Raw genomic sequence first — 26682 nt, forward strand, 5'->3', positions numbered from 1 at the left:
CAGGAAGGCACCGTTGACGCATCCATTTTTTTCCTTTCCCAGTTTCTCTTCGAGAACTCCAATGGCTGGCACCGTGCTTGGCGCTTGGTGCTCCATCCACTGCGAGAAAATCGAAACCGAGGGCGAGTCCAGCCCCTGCGATCCTACTGGATCTCTGCCAGGCATTGCCACTGAACTCCCCCGGAGTCAAAAGCATCCTGGAAAGAAGCAGTGCACATCCTAACCCTGTCCCGCACAGGCTTGCTGGTAGTCCCCAGGCGTCCTCTGTGCCAGGAAGCCACCCCTTGGTCGCCTTGAAACCCCCCGCGCCGGGAAGGCAGGCAGCCGCGCGCTACCCGAGCCTGCGAGGCACCGTGGGCGGTTGGCCGGCCGCCGGCTGCTACCAGTCGCGAGTCCCCGAGGCCCTGCGCCGGGCGCCTGGACGAAGGATCGCCTCTCCGGGCGTCCTTCCCCTTGCCTCGGTGCCCGGGACCTGGCTCGGTGGGACCGTCTCCAGACGCTCGGAGCAGCTCTCGACTGGCCGCAGCCATGAGTTCGACTCCGGGGCTGCCCACTCCCGGGGCCTCGCTGGCCCTGCGGGTGTCCTTCGTGGACGTGCATCCCGAGGTGATCCCAGTGCAGCTGTGGGGACTGGTGGGTCAGCGGCGGGAGGAGTACGTGCGGCTGAGCCGGGAGATCCAGGAGGCGGCAGCCACGCGCGGTCCCTGGGCGCTGGGTGGGGCGTCGGCATCGCCGGGAGAGCTGTGCCTGGTGCAGGTGGGGCTCATGTGGCACCGCTGCCGCGTGGTCAGCCGCCAGGCGCAAGACAGCCGCGTCTTCCTGCTGGATGAGGGCCGCACCATCACGGCGGGCGCGGGCTCGCTGGCGCCAGGGCGTAGCGAGTTCTTCCACCTGCCCTCCGAGGTGCTGGGCTGTGTGCTAGCAGGGCTGGTGCCCGCGGGCGGTGGTGGCACCGGCGGTGGCGAACCCCAGCAATGGTCCCCCAGCGCTGTGGATTTCCTTAGCAACCTGCAGGGCAAGGAGGTGCACGGACGGGTCCTGGACGTGTTGCTCCTCCATCGCCTGGTGCTGCTGGAGGTGCCAGTTGTGTCTCAGCAGATGGAGGAGCTGGGTCTGGCCCGGCAAGTGCCGGACAGCCTCTTCTGTTCGCTGCTCAAACGCTACCTGACTGCGGCCGGGCAGGGCAGCTCCGGAGCTCCAGTTCTCCCGCGAGCTGCGCCCAAACAAGAGCATCCTGGGTTGGATTACTTTTATCCCCAACTGCAGCTGGGAGTGACGGAGCCGGTGGTGGTAACCCAAGTATGCCATCCCCACCGAATTCACTGTCAACTGCGGAGCCTCTCGCAGGAGATCCACCGTCTCTCTGAGAGCATGGCCCAGGTATACCGAGCGCCTACGGGGACAGAGGATGAGGACTCTGGCAGTGCCACCTGGGAGGAGAGGGAGGAGAGCCCTGACAAACCGGGATCTCCATGTGCTTCCTGTGGCTTGGACGGACAGTGGTACCGGGCTCTCTTGCTTGAGACCTTCAGGCCTCAGCGCTGTGCCCAGGTGCTTCACGTCGATTACGGAAGGAAAGAACTAGTAAGCTGCAGCAGCCTCCGCTATCTGCTGCCGGAGTACTTTCGAATGCCTGTGGTGACCTACCCTTGTGCGTTGTATGGACTCTGGGACTGCGGGAGAGGCTGGTCCCGGTCCCAGGTAGGTGATCTGAAAGCACTGATCCTGGGCCAGGCAGTGAATGCGAAGATTGAATTTTACTGTTCCTTTGAGCATATGTATTATGTCACCCTGTATGGGGAAGATGGGATTAATCTCAACAGCGCGTTTGGAGTACAATCCTGTTGCCTGGCTGACTGGTTTCTTCAGAGCCAGGGGATAGAGGAGGAAGAGGATGAGGACGAAGTGGAGGCAGCGTTTCAGTCTCAGTCCCCCGCTGAGGAAATGGAGGAGGAAGTTTCCCTCCCCTCCTTGAGATCCATCAGGCTGAAGATGAACACCTTCTATGACGCCCAGGTGGAGTTCGTGAAGAGCCCTTCGGAGTTCTGGATTCGCCTTAGAAAGCATGTGAACACCTTCAGCAAGCTGACGAAGAGAATGTGCAGTTTCTATTCTTCTGCCAGTAAGCTGGATGGGGTTATTTTGAGACCAGAACCGGATGACCTTTGCTGTGTAAAATGGAAAGAAAATGGCTATTACCGAGCCACGGTCACCCGATTAGACAGCAAGAGTGTGGATGTGTTCCTGGTGGACCGGGGCAACTCGGAGAATGTGGACTGGTGTGATGTGAGAATGTTGTTGCCTCAGTTTAGGCAGCTACCGATACTGGCTCTGAAGTGCACCCTGGCTGACATCTGGCCTCTAGGGAAAACCTGGAGCCAGGAAGCCACCTCATTTTTTAAAAAGACGGTACTCCACAAAGAATTGGTGGTCCATGTTCTTGGTAAACAGGATCGCCAATATGTCATAGAGATCCTGGATGAATCCAGAACAGGGGAGGAAAACATTAGTAAGGTCATCGCTCAAGCTGGCTATGCCAAGTTCCAGGAATTTGAAACCAAAGAAAACATCAGACTCAGTGCCCATTCCCCTGGGCATGTTTCTGGTCATTTAATTGCGGAGCCTAGCAAAATAACTTCTGCCAAGAAGGCCGAAGGAGACCAGAGAGCCAAAAAAGATAATAGAACCCTCTCTGTTTCAGAAGCTTTGGCAGACACGGTCAGCCTTTCAAACCTTTCCACTGCACAGGACACAGAGAAGGTAGCGCCTGACCCATCTCTCCTCATGCTGAACTTCTTGAAAACGAAACCAGACTGCTGTGGTAAAGGGGAACTGGAGGTGGGCAGCACCGTTGAAGTCAAGGTGTCTCACATCGAAAACCCTGGCTCCTTCTGGTGTCAGCTGATGAGGAACGCGCAAGGCTTCAGAACCTTGATGTGTGACATCGAGGACTATTGCAAAAGCAGCGAGCCATCTCCCTATGAGGGGGACACTCGTGCTTGTCTGGCAAAGCGAACAGCAAACGGGAGATGGTCCAGAGCTCTGATTAGCGGGGCACACTCGTTAGAGCATGTTAGAGTGGTGTTCGTGGATTATGGAGACAAGGACGTGGTATCTACGAAGGACATACTCTCCGTCAGTGATGTGTTCTTCCAGGTTAGAGCCCAGGCCTTCCGGTGCAGTCTTTATAATTTAATTCAACCGACTGGTGAAAATCCCTTTGTCTGGGATGAAAAGGCAGTACAGGCTTTCAGCGGGTTCATCGATAGCGCTCGGCAGAATAACTTAGAATTAAAATGCACAGTGTTTGCTTTGGCATCAAGGCATGAGGAAGAGTGGTTCAATGTTGTGGACTTGCTGACACCCTTTCAGAGCGCCTGCCGGTTTTTGGTAGAAAAGAGACTTGCGAGGCCTGTCAAACATCAGAAGCCCCTGGAACCTTCCGTTCAGCTACACTCTTACTACTATTCCACCCATGACCTAAAAATCGGAAGTGAAGAACTGGTGTACGTAACCCATGTCGACGACCCCTGGACATTTTATTGCCAGCTCGCGAGAAATACAAACGTTTTAGAACAACTGTCGTACAACATCATGCAGCTAAGTAAAGCCTTACTGAATCTAAAAGCATCCACCTTGGCCCCTGGGACCTTGTGCCTTGCCAAATATACCGACGGAAACTGGTATAGAGGAATAATAATAGAGAAAGAGCCAAGTAAGGTCTTTTTTGTTGATTTTGGAAACACGTACATAGCAATCGATCATCTGCTTCCCATCCCCCGAGACGCCTATGATGTCTTACTTCTGCCCATGCAAGCCTTGAAATGCTCCTTATCGGACATCCCTCATCACATCCCAGAAGAAGTCACGGCATGGTTTCAGGAAACTGTTTTAGATAAGTCATTGAAGGCTTTAGTTGTAGCCAAAGACCCAGATGGGAGACTGATTATAGAGCTGTATGACGACAGTGTCCAAATCAACGCCAGTATCAATGAGAAGCTTGGGCTCCTTGGTTACAAAAACAGAACCAGGAAAAAGGAGAAAGAGAATGAAATAATACTCCACGAGACCAAAGCTCTTGAAGATAAAAGGGAGAGCGTGAAGCCATCACTTGCAGACTATCTGGGTAAACCGGGAGAGAGCAAAGCACACAGTGTAGAGATTATGGGTGAATCCTGCAAACCCAAGATGGGCCCAGCATGTAAGGAGCTCAGATATTTACAAGGTTCAGCAAAGGCCAACCTAGTCCCACCGTATCAGGACTTGGTGGGCAACAAAAATGATGGAGGGTTTTCATTAACAAGGGAGAAGAAAGAAGACATATTTGCCAGCTCACCCATGAGTGGCACCAAACTAGACTCTGCTCTTCCTGAGAGAAGAATGGGAGAAGCTAGCGGCAGAGATCAGCCTCCCAAGTTTTGTGAATTCCCACAAAAGACAATAGCCCCTGGCTTTAAGACCTCTGTGTATGTTTCTCATATTAACGACCTTTCGGATTTTTACATCCAGCTGATAGAAGATGAAGCTGAGATCAATAACCTGTCAGAGAGACTAAATGATGTCAGAACACGGCCCCAGTACCACACAGGTCCGCAGTGGCAGAGCGGAGATGTGATATGTGCCGTTTTCCCAGAGGATAACTTATGGTACCGAGCACTTGTCATGGAACAGCAGCCCAATGGCCTTCTCTCTGTCCAGTTTATCGATTATGGCAACATGTCTGTGGTTCACACTAACAGAACTGGTCGGCTTGGCCCTGTTGATGCAGTGTTACCTGCACTGTGCCTCCATTGCTCCCTATGGGGGCTTTCGGTACCTGTGTGTAAGGAAATGATAAGCTACTTTTCCCAAAGGACAGATGAAGCTCAGATAAGATGTGAATTTGTTAAGTTCCAAGGCACCTGGGAAGTGATCCTCGCAGATGAGCATGGAGTCATAGCTGAAGATATGATTAGCAGGTTTCCATGCAATGGAAACTCTCAAGCAGGGCTTACCACCCAAACCATGAAAGGGGACTGTTTGAAGATAGCTAACAAACCCAACACTGATACCTCAGTGCTTCTTAACTGGTATAACCCCAAAGCAAAACTGATAAAAGCCTACGCTACCGTGATAGACGGGCCTGAGTACTTTTGGAGTCAGTTTGCCGATTCCGAGAAGCTGCAGTATCTGGAAACGGAGGTTCAAAGTGCTGGCAAGCAGCTCTCAGACAGAAGAAGCTGCATCCAATGTCCACAAATTGGAGATCCGTGCATCGTGAGGTACAGAGAAGATGGGCATTACTACAGAGCCCTCATCACTAACATCTGTGATGGTGAGCTTGCGTCGGTCAGGCTTGTGGACTTTGGGAACGTGGAGGACTGTGTGGACACCAAGGAGCTTTGGAGCATCCCTTCTGAGCTTCTGCTGGTCCCCATGCAAGCATTTCCATGCTGCCTCTCTGGATTCTCGGTCTCTGGCGGTGTGTGCCCTCAAGAGGGGAATGATTATTTTTATGAAATAGTCACAGAGGACGTGTTGGACATAACGATCTTGGAGATTAAAAGAGATGTTTGCAACATCCCCTTAGCCATCGTGGAGCTAAGGAGCAAAGGCGAGAGCATTAACGAGAAGGTGAAGAAGTATGCTAAAACGGGCGTGCCCAGGAATGACCTGTCCTCTGAGAAGCATGGCCCAGAGAGAAAGGGAAGCCTCACCAGTCCTGACCTTGGCCTCAAGAAGCCAAGTCATAAAATAGCACAAGATAAGACATTCTACGGGGAAGCCCGGGCAATCGAGCTCTCGGCGAGACTTGAAAAGGATTTAAACATTGAAACCAAGACAAGTAAATTCTATGAACGCAGCACCCGTAACATCTTCAATGCTTTCGAGAGCTCATGCAAAGGTAAAATGGGTTCTGAGAGGCTAGAAGGTAGCATGGATTACCACTTCGTGGACAGAGCCAAGTTTGATGATAACTACCTTATCACAGGATTTAACCCGATATTGGCCCATGCTAGTGAGCCAAAGGAGTTACTGGAACTGAATTCACTAGAGGTACCACTCTCTGCCGACAATGATGATGAATGCAAAGAATTCTTAGAACTGGAATCCATTGAGTTACAGCACTCCCCTGCTGGGGAGGAAGAGAAAGAGGAGCTAGGCCTGGGGTCTCCAATGGCACTGCTGTCTCCAGGCTGCCAGGCAGGAGCCACCCTGGCGTCATTCATGATGCAGCTTCCCCTGGACTGTGAGGCTGAGAAGCAGCTGGAACTGAATCTGCCCACACCCCAGCTGTCTTTGGAGGACAGCATAAGCCCTTTATCTGCAATGGTCAGCCAGGACATCCAGGAATCCAGGTGTGCCGAGGATGAGAGGAAGGCCAGCTACATGAGCTCTTCTGATGATGACCACAGCAGGTCTCCCCTCCTCCAACACGGGAAGGGTGGCAATTCACCGGCACACGGTGGAAGGGACCTGTCTGAAGATGAGTTTCCACAATTTGAAAGCAGAGACAGCACTGCCTTACTGGCACCCTTGTTCTCTGAGGAAGAAGCCAGAGAAGGAAGGAAGTGCGGGAGCGTGGTACCAGGTGTGTTGATCTCTTTCTCCTTTTAGTCATTCAGTGGTTCTTGTTTTCCAGGAGGGGCGAGAGCTATTACAGGGTGTCTTATACTTTTATTTCAAAGGAAAATTAAACACAAAGAAGTTAGCTCAGGTTTGAATTCTGTGACGGGCATTTGATTTTTGCTTGTTTTGGTTTTAGAAGGAAAGCTTCTCTCTGTACAGCAGACTTGGCTTGAATCCGAGCCACCTTCTGGCTCAGCCTGAGCAGTAGGGTAGAGAGAGATGTCCCCTCAGTTAATAGCATGCACTGCTCTTGCTGATTCCCAACACTCACAGCCAGCATCTCACAACCACCAATAACTGAAGGTCAGGAGTTCCAGTGTCCTCCTCTGGCTTCTGTGGGCACCCACACACGTTGCACATCTTTACACGCAGATACAAATATAAATGAAAAGCTAACCTTTTAAAATGTGGTCGGAATGGGTGAGAACCTTGGCCAGCTACATTTCATGTAGACGGCTAACATCTGAAATACACAAAGATCTTTAAAACTTAGCATTAAAAAAAAAAAGTACCCACAGAGTTTTCTAATCAATAGCCTGGCCAATTAACTGAATAGACAATTTCCAAAAGGAGACCTACAGCATTATGAACACACTTAATCTCCTTGGTCATCAGGGAGATGCAAATGCTTTAGTTCCTCATCCTAGTGAGATGGCTGTCATCAAGACACCACATGGAAACAAGAAAGCAAGCATTGTCTAACCTGAGATGAAGGGCCAGCCTTTACTGACTTCCAGTGGGAGTAATGGCTATGGAAAGTGGTATGAAGATTTCTCAAAAAATTAAACATAGAACTGTCATAAGATATAACCACCCCTGGTTATATACCCAAGGGGCTCCTAAGTCCCCTGTACATACTTGTCGTCTTGGTTATAGTGTCATGATAAAACACTGTGACCAAAAGCAACTTAGGGAGAGGAAACCGCCTCTGGGCAGGAGCCGGTAGAGAGGCTACAGAGGAGTGCTGCCTACTGGTTTGCTCCCTGGGCCCCCCTGGGCTTACTCAGGCTGTTTTCTCACAGACCCTGGGACTACCAGCCCAGGGGTGGCATCACACACAGCAGACTGGCCTCTCTCACAGCATCAGTGAAGAAAATACAAGGCAGGCTTGTCCACATGCAGATCTTACCAAGGCACGTTCTCAATTGACAGTCCTTACCAGACTACTCTAGCGTGTGTCAAGTAGACATAAAACTAGCTAGTACACTTGCCTCCCCATGTTTGCCGCTGAATTATTCACAAATAGCTATGAACGAATCAATCTGGATATCCGTCAGATGAACCAACCACCGCAATGTGGCAAATACACTCGGGAATTTTATTTAGTCACAAAGAAAAATGAAAAATTTCAGGAAACTCGATGGAACTAGATATCATTATGTTCTAAATATTCCAGACTCAGAAAGAAAAACACCTTGTATTCCTCCCCACATGCATACCCGATACATCAATTTTCATCTATGTACGAATGGTAGGGTATGGTCTATGAAACCACAAAACTGATAGTGACAGTACACACTTTTAGTATATGTGCTGCCGAAGCGAGCACGACAGTACACACTTTTAAGTGGTCATTTTCAATGTCAGAGGTCAAATTGAATAGTGGTTTTTAGTTTTGTCATTTTGGGGAAGTGCCAGGCTTAAAGTTGGGGCATACAGACAGTTGTGTGTGTGTGTGTATGTAAATGTAAAATGTATTTTATATAGAATAAAATTGAGGAAAGAGAAAACATATCCGACTTACTGATTAGACAAGCAGAATTGGTGAACTTTGAACTTTGTGTCTCGTGCTAACAGGCCAGGCTGTGCACACTGAGTCTCCCTGTGTTCAATCCAGCAGCTCAGCTACAGAACACCTACACTCTGAAAGGCTTCTCTGTGGGATCGAAATGCGTCGTGTGGTCGAGCCTAAGAAACACATGGTCTAAGTGTGAGATTCTCGAGCTAGCCGAAGAAGGGACAAGGGTAAGGAGAAGGTGAAGGGCTTTCTTTCCCAGCGGGACTTGCTAATGGGAAGTTTACAACATCTGCAGACTGTCAAAGATTCCAGGTAGCTATGGATTTACCTCTGCTCATGTCTCCCTGGCACCTCGATGAAGTCTGTGAGGCTCAAACCTACCTCACTTTTTAATGTGAACAACTGGTGGGAACTTACAGTTTATAAAGGTGATATTGTTTTTGTTTTATGTTCTGTAATCTGAAAAACCCCATACACTAAGCATTTGTTGGCCTATTCATTACATTCTACATTCCTGGAACGTGTCCTAACTTATCAATTCTGAATTTCTTGAGGTGGGTTCAAGAATATACATTCTTACATCATTAATACTGGACAGCCTGGGTTGGAGAGAGAGAGAGAGAGCTCAGGAGCTAAGAGCACCTTTGCTCTCGTAGAGGAACCCATTTTGGTTCCCCCCGAACTCCTATCAGGTAGCTCACAACCGCCTCTAACTCCAGCTCCAATGGAGCAGGCACCCTCTACTGGCCTGCATCGGCCCCTGCATGCATGAGATGCACATAGAGACAACAGGCACACACATACACAAATAAGTAAGCAAGTCTTAAGATGGGAGGGCTTCTGTGTAGACTGTAAATTAATGTCACTGATGTTCATATGCAGGCAACATTCAGTGAATGCCTGTACTCTCCAGCCTTAGGCGTCATTTCTTAATATTTTGTACTATACTTTAGATATCAAACTGCTTGTTTGCATATATATGTGTGTGTGTCTATGCTTTTTGCTTTAGGTATGTTAATAAAGCAGTCACATTTCATCCATGTTTCATCCCATTTGTCCACAGGGTTTTTGTTTTTTGCTGTTGTTTGTTTTTTGAGACAGGATTTTTCTGTGTAGCCCTGGCTGGCTTTGAACTCGGGGATCTGCCCACCTCTCCCTCCCAGTGCTGGAATTAAAGACACACCCTGGCCCACCACATAATCAATTCCAAACTATCATTAGTGATTTCCTTTAGCTATTTCTTCTTCTGAGCAACACTGTCTAGTATTACTGTGTAGATTTACCCTATAGCTATAAACTCTACCCCCAAGAAAGAGCTGTATACCTGCAATCTATCTGCATTTGGGGGCATATAGCAGCAAACCTTTTGTGAAAGTAGTGTACATTTTTGTAGTATTGAGATTAAAATACTGGATAGAATTTAATATAACCTTTTTATTTTTCCTTTTGAGACAATGTCCCATGTAGTCTAGGCTGGCCTCAAAACTCTCTATCTAACCCAAAGTTTCCTTGAACATTTGAGGCTCCTGTTTCCATCTCCCATGTGCTGAATGACAGGCATGCATCGCTACACTTGGAGGCTGAGCCGAGGGCTGTGCATGCTAGACAAACACTAGACCAGCGGAGCTGCATCCCCAGCCTCTGATGCGATCATTTCTACTGTATTTTTGTAAAGATTCCTGTGACACATCAATCACCTGCAGTTTGTAAATCTTGCCTGGTTTTGTTTGGTTTTGTTTTTACCAGGTGTTCTCTATCCTCTTGTAGGTTTTGAACCTTTCAAATGGTGTGGAGGAGACAGTAAGCCCCGAGAATGTCTGGAATGGGATTCCCAAGGTAGATAAGAGGCCCTCTGAGGTACGACTGAGTAAGCATTGAGTAACGAAAGCGCTGCTTTTTGTTTTCCAAGACATTTGGACAAGCACTTCTCAAAGCGCTTGTCTTAGGAGGAATGCACGGGGAAAAGAACCTGTATCAACACAGTTGACTACATCAACGACAAAATCAACGTTGCTGGGATTGGAGACCAAGTATCTACCACTTTGAGCAAACTGGTCATTCATGATTTATTCCCTGATTTTTTTTTTCACTTTGGGGTTATAGAATGAAAAAAAGTTTGGTATTGATGACTCATGTGAGATAGATAGATAGATAGATAGATAGATAGATAGATAGATAGATAGATAGATAGATTTGAGGCAAAAAAAAATCCAAGAAATAGGATGAAATTTAAAATGAAGTTGCTGGAGATAGTTCAGAGCTTAAGATCACTTGCTGGTCTTGGCGGTGGACAGGAACTGAGTTCCAGGACCCACTGTGGGCATCTTGTAAATGCTTGCAACTCCAAACTCCAAGGTTTGGATGCCCTTTTGTAGCCTCCAAGGACACCTGCACACACACACACACACACACACACACATTAAATTAATATATATTTCATTTTAAAATAAAACACACACATAGTATAGATATGGTAACCACCATTTGCAGTCAACCCAACCTTGCAGAGACAAGCTGGTTGATGGTTTCCTTTCCTTCCCCGCCTTTCACCGTCTAGATTGACTGCACTTCTCTCACCCCTTGCCACACAGATGCTGCTGTAGCACGTGCCTTACAGTCTGTGGAGGACTGCAATGGTGGACAGCTTCCACAGCCACCAGAATGTGCCCCCAGATACTGAATTTTGCTGTGTTTACATGGTTGAATTGGAACTTCCTGCTTCCCACAGATCCAATGCTTGGTCATCACTGTTAGCCTCTGTCGATTGTCGTTTCCCTGAAGAGACAGTTCAGGTTTCCCTCCGTCTTAATAAGCTGAGTCATTCTGGATTACTGTATCATGAACATTTTCAATCACGTGCGACCCAAGTCCTGTAAACATCCCCTGGAGAAGGCTGAGGTTTTCGTTTTAGTAGATGACTAAGGTTCCCGTTGTAAATGCCGTCCATCTATGGCTCCCGGTTCCCACATCAGTTCAGTTTTCAAAGCTGCCCTCTTGCTGCTCAGGTCTGCTCAGCGCTTCAGCTACTCAGGGGTCAATCTGGAACTTACAGTGGTGGTCAGGTATGAGAGACCACTGGGCTACTGCTGCCAAGCACCAGGGGCTATTCTGAGACTGAGCCTTAGCTCATACTTGGTGTTAGCATGTTAGCATTAAAACTGGGCTTCCTCCTCCCCAAGATTTCTTCCATGCCATGTCGATTTTGGGGTGTGGAGGGCACACATGCATGTGTTTGTACGTGCATGGGGAAGGCGGAGGTCAGCCTCAAGTGTTCTTCAAGAGCCGCCCACCATGGTGGTGGCTTTCATTTTGTTGGATTTGTTGTCATTTGTTTTGAGATAAGGATCTCTTACTAAGAGGGCACTGGGGCTCTTCAGTTTGGCTATGCTGACCTGGCAGCAAACTTGCGGTTGCTGCCTACCTATACCCCTGCCTACAAAGCATGCTCCATCTAGCACACCCCGTTTTTTATATGGATGTTGTTGACTGAACTCGGGTCCACATGCTTGTGTATGAAGCACTTCGCCCAGGCTACCCCAGCCCCCACGTGCTTCATTGTCTGATCCCCTTTGGTAGAGCTGTTGAGCTTCTCTCTTAGGCTTTCTCTTTGCACCCCCTCAGTTCTCTGTGACTGAGCTTGCTGTTGGAGGAAAAGGCATACAGTCAGCCTTGTTCAGGTAACTGAAGGGCTGAGACAAGGCTCCTCCCATGGTCTAGGTGCCTGCACACCGGTGGTACGCAGTGCAAGACCAGAAGAAAACAGCACCATGAAATTTCCTGCCCGTTTCTTGTCTTCCACTATTCAGGGTCACTGCATTCCAATCTTTCGAGAGACAGAGCCTTTCTCTGGTATTGCTGTCTACCCCCAGGAACAGTTTTGTTTTGACCTGCTCTCAGTGCAAAAGTATACAGCAGTGTGTGTGTGTGTGTGTGTGTGTGTGTGTGTGTGTGTGTGAGTGATTGTTGCCCAGGTGTCTGATTTTTAAACTTTATTATCAGAATGATTTAACTTTACCACAAGAATGTCTCACTAATAAGTTCCACTTGCACATAACGCTATTAGTTATTGAAGGGACAGAAATCATTAATGACTCACCAGCCTTACCATAAAATGGTAGGCTTAAAGAGCTGCAATTTAAAGAGCCGTAGCCCATTTCCTTCTTCCTTTTGTTTCCCACAAAGTCTGACTTGGTTTTGTTTGTTTGTTTTAATGTATTGAGAGTTTCATGCGATGTGTTTTGGTCCTACACACTCTCTTTCTCCAGCTCTTCCCGGATCCACTCCCCATCTCTACCCACCCAGTTTTGTATCCTCTGTGTTTTACAAGCTTCGAGACCAATGTGTGCTGCCCAGGTATTCTTGAACGTGTGGTTTTTCTGCTGGGGCACAACTGGCCTTGCGAAGGGCTGGGATCGAGAGAAAACAGTCTCTTCTCCCACTCATCAACAGCTCCGTGGCTGGGGGTGGGATTTTCGCCCCCACACCCATTCCCATGCTGGGATTTGGTTTAACTTGGGTTTGCACAAGTTATTCACTGCCTTTGGCTCTTTACACTCTTTCTTCTCCCTCTTCTGCAATGACCCCCAAGCTTTGGGAGGAGGGGTCCAGTCTATATGTCCCCTTTAGGGCCAACTGTACTGCATACTATACAGTAGAGGATGAGCTTGGGCTTCTGCTCCTTCCGTCTCCTCCCAAGTGCTGGGATTGTAGGTGCATCCCCAGCACGGGTACATCTGTACATCCACCCTCTCCTTCCTTCAGCAAGCAGAGCTACCAGGATTGGGAGAGCACACATACGGGAACACAGCCCTTCCCTGCCTGTGTGGGATGCTCCAGCAGAGGTGGAGCAAGCAGAGAGAACTTGATAAACCTAAGGCTTTTTTTTTCTGCTTTTGATCCCTGGCTCCGAAACCTAACCATGACAATTCCCAGGGATCCATTTTACCACTTACCCCCCATAAGTGGCGAGGTTCTGATTTCTGTGCTTACAACCCTATAACGATGATAATAACTGCAAGGTTCCATTTGTTAGGCTGGATTCCAAACAGTGGGAAAGGACCTTCCCTTCATGCCATCGGTTGACACCGCCATCAAAGGTAACCCGTGTGCTTATACCACAATGTCTCTGTCACCCGGAATTTCCAAGTCTTAAAGATAGCATTTCATTTAATCTCTCAAATGGAATGGGTTGGCAGCTTCTGTGGGTATTAGCAGAACTGGGAGTGTGTGTGTGTTGGGGGGGGGATGGGGGTAACATGCTTAAATGTGGTCAACTGGAATGAGTAAGAGGAAGACCTGCTGAAATGTCAGAGGAAACCCGTTGAACTGAGTAAATCTTAGAAGTTTAACTTCTGAACTTGATGGATTAATATTTTTAAAGGCATGAAATGGCTTTTTGGGGGCAAGCGAGATGGCATCAGTGAGTGGGTTAAGGTATCTACTACTGCCACACGTGTCAAACCTAGGGACTCACGTGGTGAAAGAGGGGAAGTGTCCTCTCACCTCCACACACATGTGCACATACCTGCCCATCCTCCCTCATCACACAAAATAATAAATAAAAATTAGGTCCGTTCTCAGAACTAATTCACTTGCACATTCAATATATCTGTCAGCCTTCTGGACATGTAGCTCATCTCTGTGACAAGTTTCAGTTTCAGTTTGCTGGGAACTCCTAGAACTCCACATGGCTTTTTCAATAAACAGTACCTTGGTTGGGTGGCCATATTGCTCACTGGGTATAGAGACCTCACTGACCTGTGTTCCATCCCTGGATCCCGCATGACATGTTCCGGTTTGTTTTCAATGTCTGTGATAAACCACCACAATTAAAAGCCACTCGGGAGGAGAGTTTATTTAGGACAGTCCAGTCACAGTCAGTCAATGAGGAAACCCAGGGCAAGACCTCAAGCAGGAAGCAGAGGCAGGTTCCATGGAGGGATGCTGCTTACTACCTCACTCTATGGTCCTATCCAGTTACCTTTTTCCGTACCTGCCAGGACCACCTACCCAGGGCGGGCACCACACACAGTAGGCTCGATTCTCTCCACACAGATTATCAATAAAGAAACTGGCACGCAGACTTGCCCAAACAATAGTCTGAGGCATTTTCTCAATCCAATTATTTCTCCATGGATGACCCTAACTTGTGACACACTGAAAACAAACACCTAACCAGTACATGGTGTAAGGAGGAACTGGCTCTTACCAAGTTGTCTCTGCTCCGCTTCTACACATCCCTATACATATGTACATTCACTGATTCACTGCTGCGCGCACACGCGCGCGCGCGCACACACACACACAGAGGAATGGTTCTGGGTTCTTCTTGGGGGCATCCGTCCTCATCCCCACCCTGTTGTTTTCTCCCCCTCAGGTTTTTCTTCTGTTTCAGAGGAGGAGGCGTGTGGAGGTGATGTAGATTCAACTCTGAGCCCGGCCAAGCTGAGCGTATAGACGCAGCCAATCAGAAGCCGTCTTTAACAAGCCCCGTGCTACCCAGAACAAACGTGCTGGAGGAAATGTTAAAGCATTCGAACCCCGGAAGTTGTCCTTTGGGAGACAAATCGATGTGTGGTGGAAGCGATAGGTCTCAGGTTGACAAGACAGCCTGTTCATTGCTATTTAGAGGCATCTGGCCTTGGTCCCCAGTCTATAGCCTTCTCGTGTTTCTTCTCAGCCAGGATAATTTATTTTGCTAACCAATTTGCTAACATATTGCTATATTCCTAAAAGTGCTAGCTTTTCAATAGATTGTTTATATTTAAATGGAAACTTCTAGGTTCCGGATGAGCATGATAGGATGCTGCCGATGCCACGGCTTTGTTAGCAAGAGTGCCAGCAGCCTAGTTTGTCTTTTGACGTGCTTGCCTTGCGTGTCTACTGAAATAGGTGGTTACTGCTCTGTTTGAACCTGGAGTGCAACAAATACAACCCAACATTTGAATAAAGTTTATCCTTAAAGCTGTGATGGCCTCATTTGTTCTGTAACTGGGAACCATCTTGGTGCTAGGAAAACTTAGCATGGCCCACGGCTTTAATCCCAGCACTCAGGAGACAGGAGCAGGAGGATCTCTGAGTTTGAGGGCAGCCTGATCGATATATAGCAAGTCCCAGGACAGCCAGAGCTACATAATGGGACCCCATCAAAATAAAATGAAATTAAAATAGCTTTTACCTGTGAGTCACTCAGCCAGTGCTTTTAACATATTTCACTAGGTGTGTGTGTGTGTATGCATGTATGCATGGTGCTTTTAACATTACATTTCACTTGGGGTGTGTGTATGCAACACACGTGAAGACTAATGGACAACTTTGCAAGAGCTGACTCTCCATACACTACCTGGGCCTAGGGGATGGGACTCCAGTCACCAGGTTACAACATGAAAAGTACTTGAAACATTTTGAGCTCTTTTCTCTTTTCCTGTGAGAAATGCCCAGTGTGGTAGTTATTTGCTAAATTGTAGCTCATTGGATGTTTTTCATCATTTTTATCCTTTGAGCATCTGCATAAACCATAAACTGTAAAAAAAAAAATGTATTCTGAAATAAAACATCATTTCAGCCACAACACTTAACCATTTTTTAAAATAAAAAGATCTGGCCAGTGTGAATAAGGTGATTGTATGTGGATAAAAATAAAAATACCAGCCCACGTAGTCCCGTGAGAACAGTGAGAATTTAGCATTGACAACTGGGTGTTGCTGGGCATGATGTCTTTACACTCAGCACAGTTGAGGCAGAGGCAGGCAGACCTCAGAGTTCTAAAGCCAGCATGGTCTACACAGTGAGTTCTAGGCTAACCAGAGTTACAAAATGAAACCTTGTCTTAAAAACATAAAATGTAGGTACCATTTCAATATGTGGACAAGGGAGAAGTTGCATTACAAAATAAGATATTGGGCAGCTCTCTCAGCAGTTAAGAGTGCCTCCTGCTCTAGAAATGGACCAGAGTTCAGTTCCCAGAACCCATACAGGACAGCACATAACCATCTGTAACTCTATACTTCCAGGAACTACCTTCTCTTCTGGCCTCCACCTGCACATGCACAAGAAGTGGCAGGCACGCACACACACACACACACACACACACACACAGTCATACACAGACACACACCAACACATCACACAGACTCTGACATACACAGACACACACACCCCAACACACACACATACACACATGCTTACATTCACAGACACACAGACACAGAGACACACAGATACACACAGACACAAAGAGACAGAGAATTCTTACAAAGTAATAATTGAAAAACTTTGGTTGTCTTTGGGATAAAAGCAATAGAGTTTGGCTGGTGTAGTGAAGTGTTATAAATTACCAAGAGGAAAAGAAGTTGCACTATGGCCAGAATAGAAAAACCTTCAGTTTTCTGTGAAGGAATTTTATCTGTTTAAAGACTTAATCCCAGCACTTGGGAGGCAGAGGCAGGTGGATTTCTGAGTTTGAGACCAGCCTGGTCTACAGGGTGAGTTCCAAGACTACATGGGGAAACTCTGCCTTGAAAAACCAAAATAAATAAATAAATAAATAAATAAATAAATAAATAAATAAATGAAGTTAATGTAAACAGCAACTGGGGAGGAGATGTCCAGTTGCTCGGTGTGAGTGAGTGACCACCACTAAGTGGTGGCAAATCAGAACATAGCTACCTACTAACTGAGCTAGAGAAGGATCAAACCTCAAAGCTGACAACCCTTGTTCACACTGGCCAAGCCCAGCCACACTCTGCTGAGTCCGGAGACACAACAGGACAGTTACACCAGAATAGGTACTTAACTGATGGACAGCCTCCATTCCTGTATGTTCTCAGCAAACAAACCCATTTTCTACCCAGCTCTCAGATGTATACGTGTGTGTGTGTGTGTCTTTGAAGGGCTGGGGAGATGAATCAGTAGAAGCTGCATGTGTGTGATGGCATGTGCACCCCCATGCACGTGCACACATGAATACACATGAGCATCTCCTATGTGTGCACACATAGTACACACAAAATGTTATAAGACCCCCTTTAAACTTTACAATGTCATCTCTCACAGTCTCCTCTCTCTCTCTCTCTCTCTCTCTCTCTCTCTCTCTCTCTCTCTCTCTCTCTCTCTCTCTCTCTCTCAAGTTTTTTTCAAGTCAGGGTTTCTCTGTATATCCCTGGCATCCCTGGTTGTCTTGGAACTCACTCTGTAGGCCAGGCTGGCCTTGAACTTAGAGATCAGCCTTTCTTTGCCTCTTGAGTGCTGGGGTAAAGGTGTGTGCCACCAGGCCGGGCTAGGTCATACAAATAAAACATCTAACGTTGGCTGAGAATTTTGACCATTTCCTTCGTGTCCTTCACAGTCTTTGGGTAAATACCTAACGTGTCTGAATGATCCCTGGCCTGCCTACTCACGGCACCTCCATTTAGTAAATAGAACACACCAGAAATTAAAAACCTAATGTGCCAATATTGACTCTATTGCCCTGTACCAGATATTCTAAAAATCCTCCAGCACAACCCCTTTCATCCTCAGTTGAAACAGGACAGCATCACCCATCCTGCATTAGGACTGACTTCCTGATCAGATCAATGGATGCTTCTAACCTCAGCCAAAGGTCATAGAGAAACGCGACCAGATGCCACACAAGCTCTGCTGCTCAGTCTTTTTTTTTTTTTTTTTTTTTTTTTTTTTTTTGGTTTTTTGAGACAGGGTTTCTCTTTATAGCTCTGGCTGTCCTGGAGCTCACTTTTTAGACCAGGCTGGCCTCGAACTCAGAAATCCGCCTGCCTCTGCCTCCCCAGTGCTGGGATTAAAGGCATGTGCCACCACGCCCGGCTCTCTGCTGCTCAGTCTTAACTCTGCTGCTCAGACTTACAGAAGACAGGATAATCTGTTTCATTGTTTAGTTTAGGAATCTTAACTCATTTACAATGTGTTTTCTCTGGCATCGTTCCTGACTAGAGACTTTAATTGTAAATGTAACATGAAAGTAGCTTTTCATTTGACACTTAAAGGACCACGATTTAGACAGACAATAATTTTTGTATTCTCTATTTTATATTCGTTACATTTACAGGGGGAAAAAAATCTTAGGCTAGGCATTCATCACTATTCTACAGTACAGTGTATATTTAAAAAATTCTTATTTGGGTAAATTCTCTCTCTCTCTCTCTCTCTCTCTCTCTCTCTCTCTCTCTCTCTCTCTCTCTCTCAATGTCACTCTAATTTTAAAAGGCAACTGTGTAACAAGCAAGCTCTTCTAATTCTGGGTCTGTGATCCTGGAGAGTGCTGCTGAGCCGGGACCTGGGTGACTGCATCAAAGGGTGACCCAGGAATCAGATTCTCATCATCTCCTTCCACCAGAGGGTCCCACTGATCAAAGTCTTTATGAAGTCCTATAAAAACAACAACAAAACTGTTAAGAATGTTAAACAGCTGAGGGCCGCTAGGTGGAACCATAGAGCCACAAATTACAGAATCATCACAGTGATAATGGAATTCCTAGGGCCCAGGTTGCATTAGAAAATGCATAACCTCCAGAGCTGCTTAGAGACAAGCAAGATGCTGTCAGTACCTTCAACATGTAACTCCACTCTAGGGTTCATAGAAGGACTGTTAGCTTCGATGAGTACATATATATGATATGCATATATGCACATGCACACATATTAATGCAAGGCCACATACTCCTCTTTTTGAAATGTTTCTTTTCATATTGATTCACTGCTTTGTTTACCAAAAGCCAAGTGGAAACAGCTACAATAAGACTATGTACCTATGCACATAAAATAAACAAAAACCCCAAATGGTTTGGTCCTGAGAACCAAGCAACCTGAGTCACAGAGGAACCTGCCGTTTCTTACCTAAATGCTTTTGTAAGAAAGCCATCGAAGCTTTGTTGGTGAGGTCGATGGCTACTCTGGAATCGATTTCTCCTTTCAGTGTCAGCTTGTTTCCAATTATTTTGCCAGTTATAAAAGTAAAGTCGTCAAAGTTCTGGTGCACTGAGCCCCTAAGAGAGAAAGATACTTATAAATCATGTTGCGTGAATACACACACACACACACACACACACACACACACACACGCACGCACGCACGCACGCACATAATCTGATCATTTTAATGTAGCTGAGGGTCAAAAGCTGTTCATTTAAGGATTCTAAAATATTTGTGCCCTGGCTTATGATAAATGCCACATCCAATAGCAACATGGGAAGGAAGGGTTGATTTCATTTCCAGATTGCACTCAGACCTTCACTGAGGAAAGGTGAGATCTACAGGAGCCGGGAGGCAGGAACTGAAGCAGAGACAGACTGTGAAGGAGTGCTGCCTACTGGCTTGCTCTCCGTGGCTTGCTAGCCAGTGCTCTTAACCACTGAGCACAGAGTTCTTTTATTTTATTCTCACCAAAACAAGAAAAGTAACCAATACTATATGTTAAAGGAGAGAGAGAGAGAGAGAGAGAGAGAAGGAGAAAATGTGAAGGCAATTTTCTTTCTCTTTTTCCCTTCCTCTTCCCCACTAGTTTGTTGAACTGTATTTAATCTTGAATATTGGAATGTACTTGTTGTGATGGCTGTCATGACGTTAGGTGACTATCAGTAGGTCTGCACAGAGAATCTGCATGGCTGGATGAAGGAATAGTCCTCATCAAAGCAGGATAGTGCAAGGTTTTGTTATATTATAGAGAATGGCTCACACTTTAAAAAAATTATTTATAGAATTTTTTCCAGTAAATGTCCCCTGATCACAACTGGCCATAAAGCACTAAAACTATGAAAACAGAAGTTAGAAACCCAAACTATAGATAGAGGGGAACTGTTCTCTCTCTCTCTCTCTCTCTCTCTCTCTCTCTCTCTCTCATCCTCTCTCTCTCTCTCTTTGTTTTGTTTTTTGGTTTTTTTTTTTGAGACAGGGTTTCTCTGTATATCCCTGGCTGTCCTGGAACTCACTTTGTAGACCAAGCTGGCCTCGAACTTAGAAATCCGCCTGCCTCTGCCTCCCAAGTGCTGGGATTAAAGGCGTGCGCCACTACCGCCCAGCTTGTTCTTTTCTTTTAAGGCATTTTTTATTAGATATTTTCTTCATTTACATTTCAAATGCTATCCCCAAAGTCCCCTAAAGGGGAACTGTTCTAAGTGCATCCTTTTTGCCTTCCCCTCAGTCCTGAATTAACCAGGGTTTAAATAGTAGAGAGATGAGTTCCATCTTTGCTTGAGGGTCTTTTAAATAATTATTTTCATTTGTGTGTGCATGTGTGAGTGTGCATTTGCTGGCAGGGACCAGAAAAGTTCACTGGATCCCCTGGAGCTCGAGATGCAGGCCTTTGGAAGCAACCTGACATGGGAGATGGGATCCAAAATCCAGTCCTCTGCAAGAGGGACAACTGCTCTCTAGCCCCATGAAAGGATATAAGCACGTGATTATTATTCAGGGCAGCCATTCATAGCGTTGTGGAATTTATAAACTCACATATTGTTCCAACAGGTAAACATATACATGCTCTCGCCTTGTCTTTAAAGACTTTACATGGCCTACGATGAACTGTTGTGCCTCAATACTGTATGTATTGATGTTCAGAGGAAAGTAGTCAATACGTTAGCTATATATTAACTTCCAGTATAAGAACTGTGTAAATAACAGCACTAAGAGTATTTTCTTTTACGTCTCGGGCTGGACAGATGGCTCTGTGTTTAAGAGCACTTGCTGTCCTTGCAGATGAACTGGACTTAATTGTCAGCTCACAACTGTCTGTAACTCCATTTCCAGGGGGATCCAACATCCTCTCCTGGCATCTGCAGACACTGCGGCACTCTTGGTGCACAGAGAGACAAGCAGGCAGAACACTCACACGCATCCCATCAAAAGAGAAAGAGGGCATGGGTGGGCGGGGCCGAAGGTATCCCAGAGGACTCTGGGGCAGGGCCACTAGGATGAGCGATGGAAGAAAGAAACATGGAGCGATCTGTGCAATATGAAGGTGGCAGAGCTGGGGATTTGAAGGTGGTAAGGGACAGCCTGGTGTGAGTGGCCTACGCTGCCACCTGAGCCCACGGTAAGGTCCCAGTGCTACCACCAGGATCATGTCTGGGTCCGGGGTCCTGCAATAGCAGGGGTCTGTGTTGATGTCCATAGCCCAGGTTGACACCAAAGGCCACGTAGCCATTTCTGGTCTAGGCTGCTGCCTGGGACAATGTCTTGAAGGTTGTGCAAAGCTGCCCCCTCACCAGCTTTGGTAGGCAGGAGAGCTGTCCTCGCCCCTCGCCTGGACAATGTGGGAGAGCTGGCCCTGGTGGCAAGGTTGCACAGGACAAGTGGAGGGCTGACTAACTCAGCTACCACCCAGGACCAGATCCAGGGCTTTGGGTTGGTTCACACCAACATCTACCTCATCTATAAACTGCTGGACGGCATGAAGGGGCAGGTCCTACAGAAGCAAAGCTGCAGGATCTCCATCACACAGGACAACCACGGGATATCCGAGAGGCATCCTGGTGAGAGTCCAGTATAGTGTAGCAGAGGCCAGAGGCCTTGAACTAGACCAGTGACTCATTGCGATGAACATTCACAAGTAAAGCTGTTTGAGCAGAAGGGTGTACGGTGTGACACACTGCAGCTTCCACAGTGAGAATTCTTTCTTATTTTTCTAATTTTAATTTTTATTTTTCGTAGAGGGTAGGAGGTAGAGGAGGTTGCAAGGGCAAAGGGCAGATATGGAGGGTCAGGGAGATGAGTCGGTTTGGGGTGCATGATGTAAAATTCACAAAGAATCAATAAGAGTTTAAAAATTAAGGCCATCGATTATGTTTTGGTAAGCTTTTCATGGCCAGCATGGTTATTGCATAGTACCAAGAAATCAATAACCAATATTTGTAACATCACTAAGCTACTTACTAAAGCAATGAGTGTCAGTCTGAAAGATGTTGCTGCTTTAGATTAGCAAACAATTTTTAAATTCTTTTTAATTCTGAGATTAATAAAATTTTCTAATTGAAAGCAGGGTAGGTACTGTTTAAAAAAATCCAAGCTTTTATGTTACATCCCCGTGGATGTACTTACCTTCTCTACTTACCTTCTCTGGATTTACTCCAGAGAAGACATAACACAGTAATACATTAGACATGCAAAGTTAAAAATGTATGCAGTGGGTTGGTCTAGTACTGCTCTGTAGTCCAGTGCTAAATACTGGTTCCCAAGATCTGGTTGCCTCAGATGACATCCTCATGAACACCAAATGATGCTGTGTAAATCAGGCCTCCCAATTTGTCCCTGATTGATTAATAAACATGCCTATAGCCTGGGGTGGGCAGAAGAGTGGGGCAGAGCAAAGGTTCCCTGGGCTTGAGATCTCAGGCAGGAGCCACAAGGGAGGAAGAGACAAGGAGGAAGAAGTCACTATGGGGTAGGTGGATCTTGAATGCATGACCATGGGAGCTGGCCTGATGGAGCAGGAGCAACACAGATAGAACATGTGGCAAAGAATATCTTGGGAGTTTAACAGTGAAATAGATAAAATAGCATAAAATTGCTATCTCCTCAGATCTAGTGTTTTAAGGTTTATTATAAATCTAAAAGGTCTCAATGTCTTTTATTTGGGAACTAAGCGGTCTGAAATGGAGTAGAAACCCCTATTAGATATTTAAAGGCAACAAGGGGGTATAGTATACCCCCGAATAACAATGACCACAGCAAATGTATTTCATCATACTGTTGAGATTATTTTTTTATTGTAACATTGTATGGCAGACTAAAATGTTTACTTGTAACTTTGTTTTAAATAACTAAAGTTTCTCATTTTACAAGAAAAAAAAGAAAAGAAAAGAAAAGAAAACCTAAGAGCACTGAAGGCAGACTACATTCTATGTGTTAACAATCTAACAACCGGCACAGCCATTCTACAATGGCTCCCAGAAGTTCCAGATGTTTAGATCACCCTCCAGGCCAGAGGCACTTACTTGATTGTAATCATTTTCCTTTCCTTGTCAGGCTGGTAGAACTTTTTCATTTTTGCAATGTCCTTTGGAGTCTGGAATTTGGCAGAGTTGATAAAGAAGAGAGGCTGGAGCGTTCTGGAGTACAGCTCTTCGTTCACCGGATACATCCATGGATCAAGAGCAATTCCACATCTGCAGACATCATTGGCAATGACAGAGAATGGCGGGTTACAGACTAGCCAGCAGAGGCCTTCCCATGGCACCACCTGCTGGGGAGCTACAATCAGCTTTGTAATGAGGCCGAACTGGACTCACATGAGATTATGTTCCTTAGGAATCATAACATAAAGAAAGCTATATCCTAAAAGTTTTTTCATGTTCATTTTGTCACGCGGTTTTCAAAATACATTTAAATAAGTTGTGATTTTCGAAAGGCAAGTTTGCCCTATTTCTTCTGTTTCAAGACTAGGGCAGGGAGTGTGTGCATATTCCCAGAGAGGCCAGCAGAGGGCGACAGATCCCTTGGAGCTGGAGTCATAGGTGGTTAGGAGATGCCTGACATGGTGTTGGAAACTGAGTAACAGTACATACTCTTAACTGCTGATTAATCTCTTCAACTTGTTTCTAGAGTCTCAGGTGTCTCACAGTGTGGGTGATGCACCTATTTCAGAGTCATATGATACACAGACATGTAGGATTATATATACAAAGCAAAACACATGAACCATACCATGTGAAAATAGAATTTTGGAGACTGGAGCAATGGCTCAGTGGCTGAGCCTTTACTAGTAGTTCATGCAAAAGATCATACTGGGTGGCTCACAACTACCTGTAACTTTATCTCTGGGAGATCTGACACCCTGAGCCTCCTTGGGCACCTGTACTCACACACACACACACACACACACACACACACACACACACACACACACGAAAGAGAGAGAGACAGACAGACACAGAGACAAAGATGCACATTCACATGAATAAAAATAATGAGGTCACATGATTAATTTTTTTAATTAAAAATCAAATTTTTTTCTTCCCACTAAGTGTGGTTCTGTGCTCCCTATGGAGACTTTTGGAAAATCCATCCATATGCAAAGGGGATGCCAGCAGAGAATGCCCTTATATCGAGCGGGAACATCTTAAATGGTCCAGCTCACTCCCTAAATAGACCGTTCCATGTGAGTCTAGGATGAAGTCTTTCAAAAAAAGAAAATGTTTCTAAATGTTAGAAAAAAAACCCTGGGGTCTTGTCTGACTTTTGCCCAAATAAATCTGTGATTTTTGGATCCCGCCTCACTTGAAAGACAAAAGAAAAGAAAAACTAATGATAAACTAAAAACCCTAATGTCTTAGGGAAGATTGTAAAAATGGTAGCAATATTACCAGACACACGTCCCAGAAAAGACATATTGATAAAATTCCAAGTGAAAGGTTAAATCCTTTATAGATAAATAAGGACAATGGGGAATGGGCAAGGATGGGTGGGAAACTGCTTTTAAAACTAACCTATACAATAGCAGGATTCTGTATGGCGTGCTCATGCATACTTAGTTTGGGATGACCCTCCCTCTGCTCTCTCCATCTCCATCCACACATCCCCACTTAATATCTTAGGCTCTATTAGGCTCTCCACTCTCTCCCTCAGAGCCTCTGCTTCACTGTTCACAAGACCGTTTCTAGTTTCCTGGCCTCTACACACATTCACCCAAATGGTGCTAAAATCCACATTTGAGAGAGACATGGATGCACATAAAATAAACAAAGAACCCAAAACAACTAAATACAAGAAAACAGCCCAACAACAACAACAACAACATAAAAAAGAATGGGCCAAAAATGTACCAAACTAAGAGTTCTTGGACGGAAAACAAATGACTAATAAGTACTTCTAAAGGCATTCAACATCTTTAGCCACTACGGAAATGCAGATTAGAATTATGTCAGGAGGCCACTTCATCCCAGTGAGAATCAACAAATGCTAGCAAACACTGGGGAAAGGGGCAGCCTTATTCACTGTTGGTAAGGGTGTGAACTGGTGCAGGCACTTTGGAAATCAAGGTGGAGGCCTCTCAAAAGGCTGAACATATTGCTACCATGTGACTCAGCTATACTGGTCCAGGGCGTACACCCAAAGGACTCTGTGTCCTACAATAGAGATGCTTGTGCATCTGTGTATATTGCTGCTCTGTTACCATGGCAAGGGAAGGGTTTTAGTAGCAGGACAAAAAAAATGGTTTCTGCCTAGGAAAATCTATAAACTTGATGAAACAAAGAACAGTAGTGAGGTGAGAGCCAGAGAGATAGCTCAGTAGTTTAGAACGGTTGTTTCTCTGGGCAAGAATATGGGTTGAATTCCCAGCATCATTATGGCAACTCACAACTCTCTGTAACTATAGTGGCAGGGCATCCGATGCTCTCTTCTGACCTCTTTCAGCACAAAGCATGCACGCAGTGCACATACATGTAAACAGGCAAAGCATTCATACATGTAAAATGAAAACAACAAGTATATATATGTAGGATTTATCAACCCCAAAAGATCCCTTAATCACTGGAACTTCAGAAAACTGGTTAACTGTTGTGTGTTACCCATCCCCAAAAGATCCCTTAGTCACTGGAACTTCAGAAAACCGGTTAACTGTCCTGTGGTACCACCCATGCCCTCTCTCCCAGTTATCTTCAGCTGTTTTATTTTGTCTTATTCTCTTACCTGAATCTCTGGTCCTCACTAAGGGCTTGAAGAACTGTTGCTCCTCCAAAAGAATGTCCCATCAAAGCTATTTTAGTCTCATCAATAGCATCCTGGGTAAAAAAGCAGGACAGCAAAGTTACCATCTCACCCAGCATTCAATGTACCCAGAAGAGTACATTAAAAATTAAATTAAATTAAAAATAAAAGAGTACATTAAAAATTCTGTCATGCAATCATTATTCACTTCACAGGTCTGGATAAATACCTTGATGACTTATAACATAGAATGTGCATGCACACACACACACACACACACACACACACAGAGATAAACCTATTGGTCTTTATCACCTACACCCGACAGTTACCCGCTCTGATACTGAGCCCCCTTGTGAGTTCAGTCTCACATTATCCCATGATTATCAGCTTATTCATCCTAAGCATATTTCTTGAATATCTGCCACATCAGACACCATAGTCTCATTTTTAGTGAGCTCAGTTTATCGTGGAAGAAAATGATAGCGATTTTTGATATTGCACAACGCACACAGCATAACACCCTGAGACCAAGGAGCTCTATGGTAGTACAATAGCCAACCCAGGCTCTGCAAAAGCCGGGGGTGGGAGTGGGGGCTTCTCAGGGGAGGTGACGGCTGACTTGAGTGTTGAAGATGAGACAGGAGTTAGTGAAAAGGAAGTATTTGTGTCAGGCC

At 45.9% G+C, this 26682-nt stretch overlaps 2 protein-coding genes across 6 annotated transcripts in view; one reads left to right on the forward strand and one right to left on the reverse strand.

Annotated features, from left to right (window-relative positions):
• Window positions 1–380: 380 nt before the first annotated feature.
• Tdrd6 (tudor domain containing 6) lies at window positions 381–15308 on the forward strand. 5 transcript variants are annotated; one of them, XM_021186315.2, is made up of 5 exons: window positions 381–6571; window positions 8447–8574; window positions 10115–10204; window positions 13380–13443; window positions 14724–15308. In XM_021186315.2, the coding sequence occupies exons 1-5, from the start codon at window positions 529–531 to the stop codon at window positions 14801–14803; spliced, it is 6405 nt and encodes a 2134-aa protein (XP_021041974.1). In that variant the 5' UTR covers window positions 381–528; the 3' UTR covers window positions 14804–15308. The 5 variants fall into 5 exon arrangements, with proteins under 5 accessions (XP_021041974.1, XP_021041971.1, XP_021041973.1 ...); XM_021186312.2 differs by having other exon boundaries at window positions 14742–15308; XM_021186314.2 differs by having other exon boundaries at window positions 10115–10183.
• Window positions 15309–18369: 3061 nt separating this feature from the next.
• The window catches only part of Pla2g7 (phospholipase A2 group VII), a 43981-nt gene continuing 35668 nt past the window's right edge, over window positions 18370–26682 (reverse strand). The window contains exons 9-12 of the mRNA XM_021186524.3: window positions 25988–26079; window positions 23293–23463; window positions 19199–19347; window positions 18370–18730 (exon numbers count right to left, since the gene is read on the reverse strand). Coding sequence (XP_021042183.1) covers window positions 18594–18730; window positions 19199–19347; window positions 23293–23463; window positions 25988–26079 — 549 coding nt within the window. The 3' untranslated portion in view covers window positions 18370–18593. The remainder of the gene's footprint in view (window positions 18731–19198; window positions 19348–23292; window positions 23464–25987; window positions 26080–26682) is intronic.

The sequence above is a fragment of the Mus caroli genome, unplaced genomic scaffold (assembly GCF_978045245.1).
Source record: "Mus caroli unplaced genomic scaffold, Mus_caroli_1 scaffold_18, whole genome shotgun sequence".
NCBI lineage: Eukaryota > Metazoa > Chordata > Mammalia > Rodentia > Muridae > Mus > Mus caroli.

Excerpts from the sequence above, each read along its gene's own strand:
- Tdrd6 (XM_021186315.2), top strand. The coding sequence starts at position 529 with ATGAGTTCGACTCCGGGGCTGCCCACTCCCGGGGCCTCGCTGGCCCTG. Across the intron at positions 8,575-10,114 it reads TAGCCGAAGAAGGGACAAGG|GTTTTGAACCTTTCAAATGG; the intron begins GTAAGGAGAAGG and ends ATCCTCTTGTAG. Across the intron at positions 13,444-14,723 it reads GGTTGACACCGCCATCAAAG|GTTTTTCTTCTGTTTCAGAG; the intron begins GTAACCCGTGTG and ends TCTCCCCCTCAG.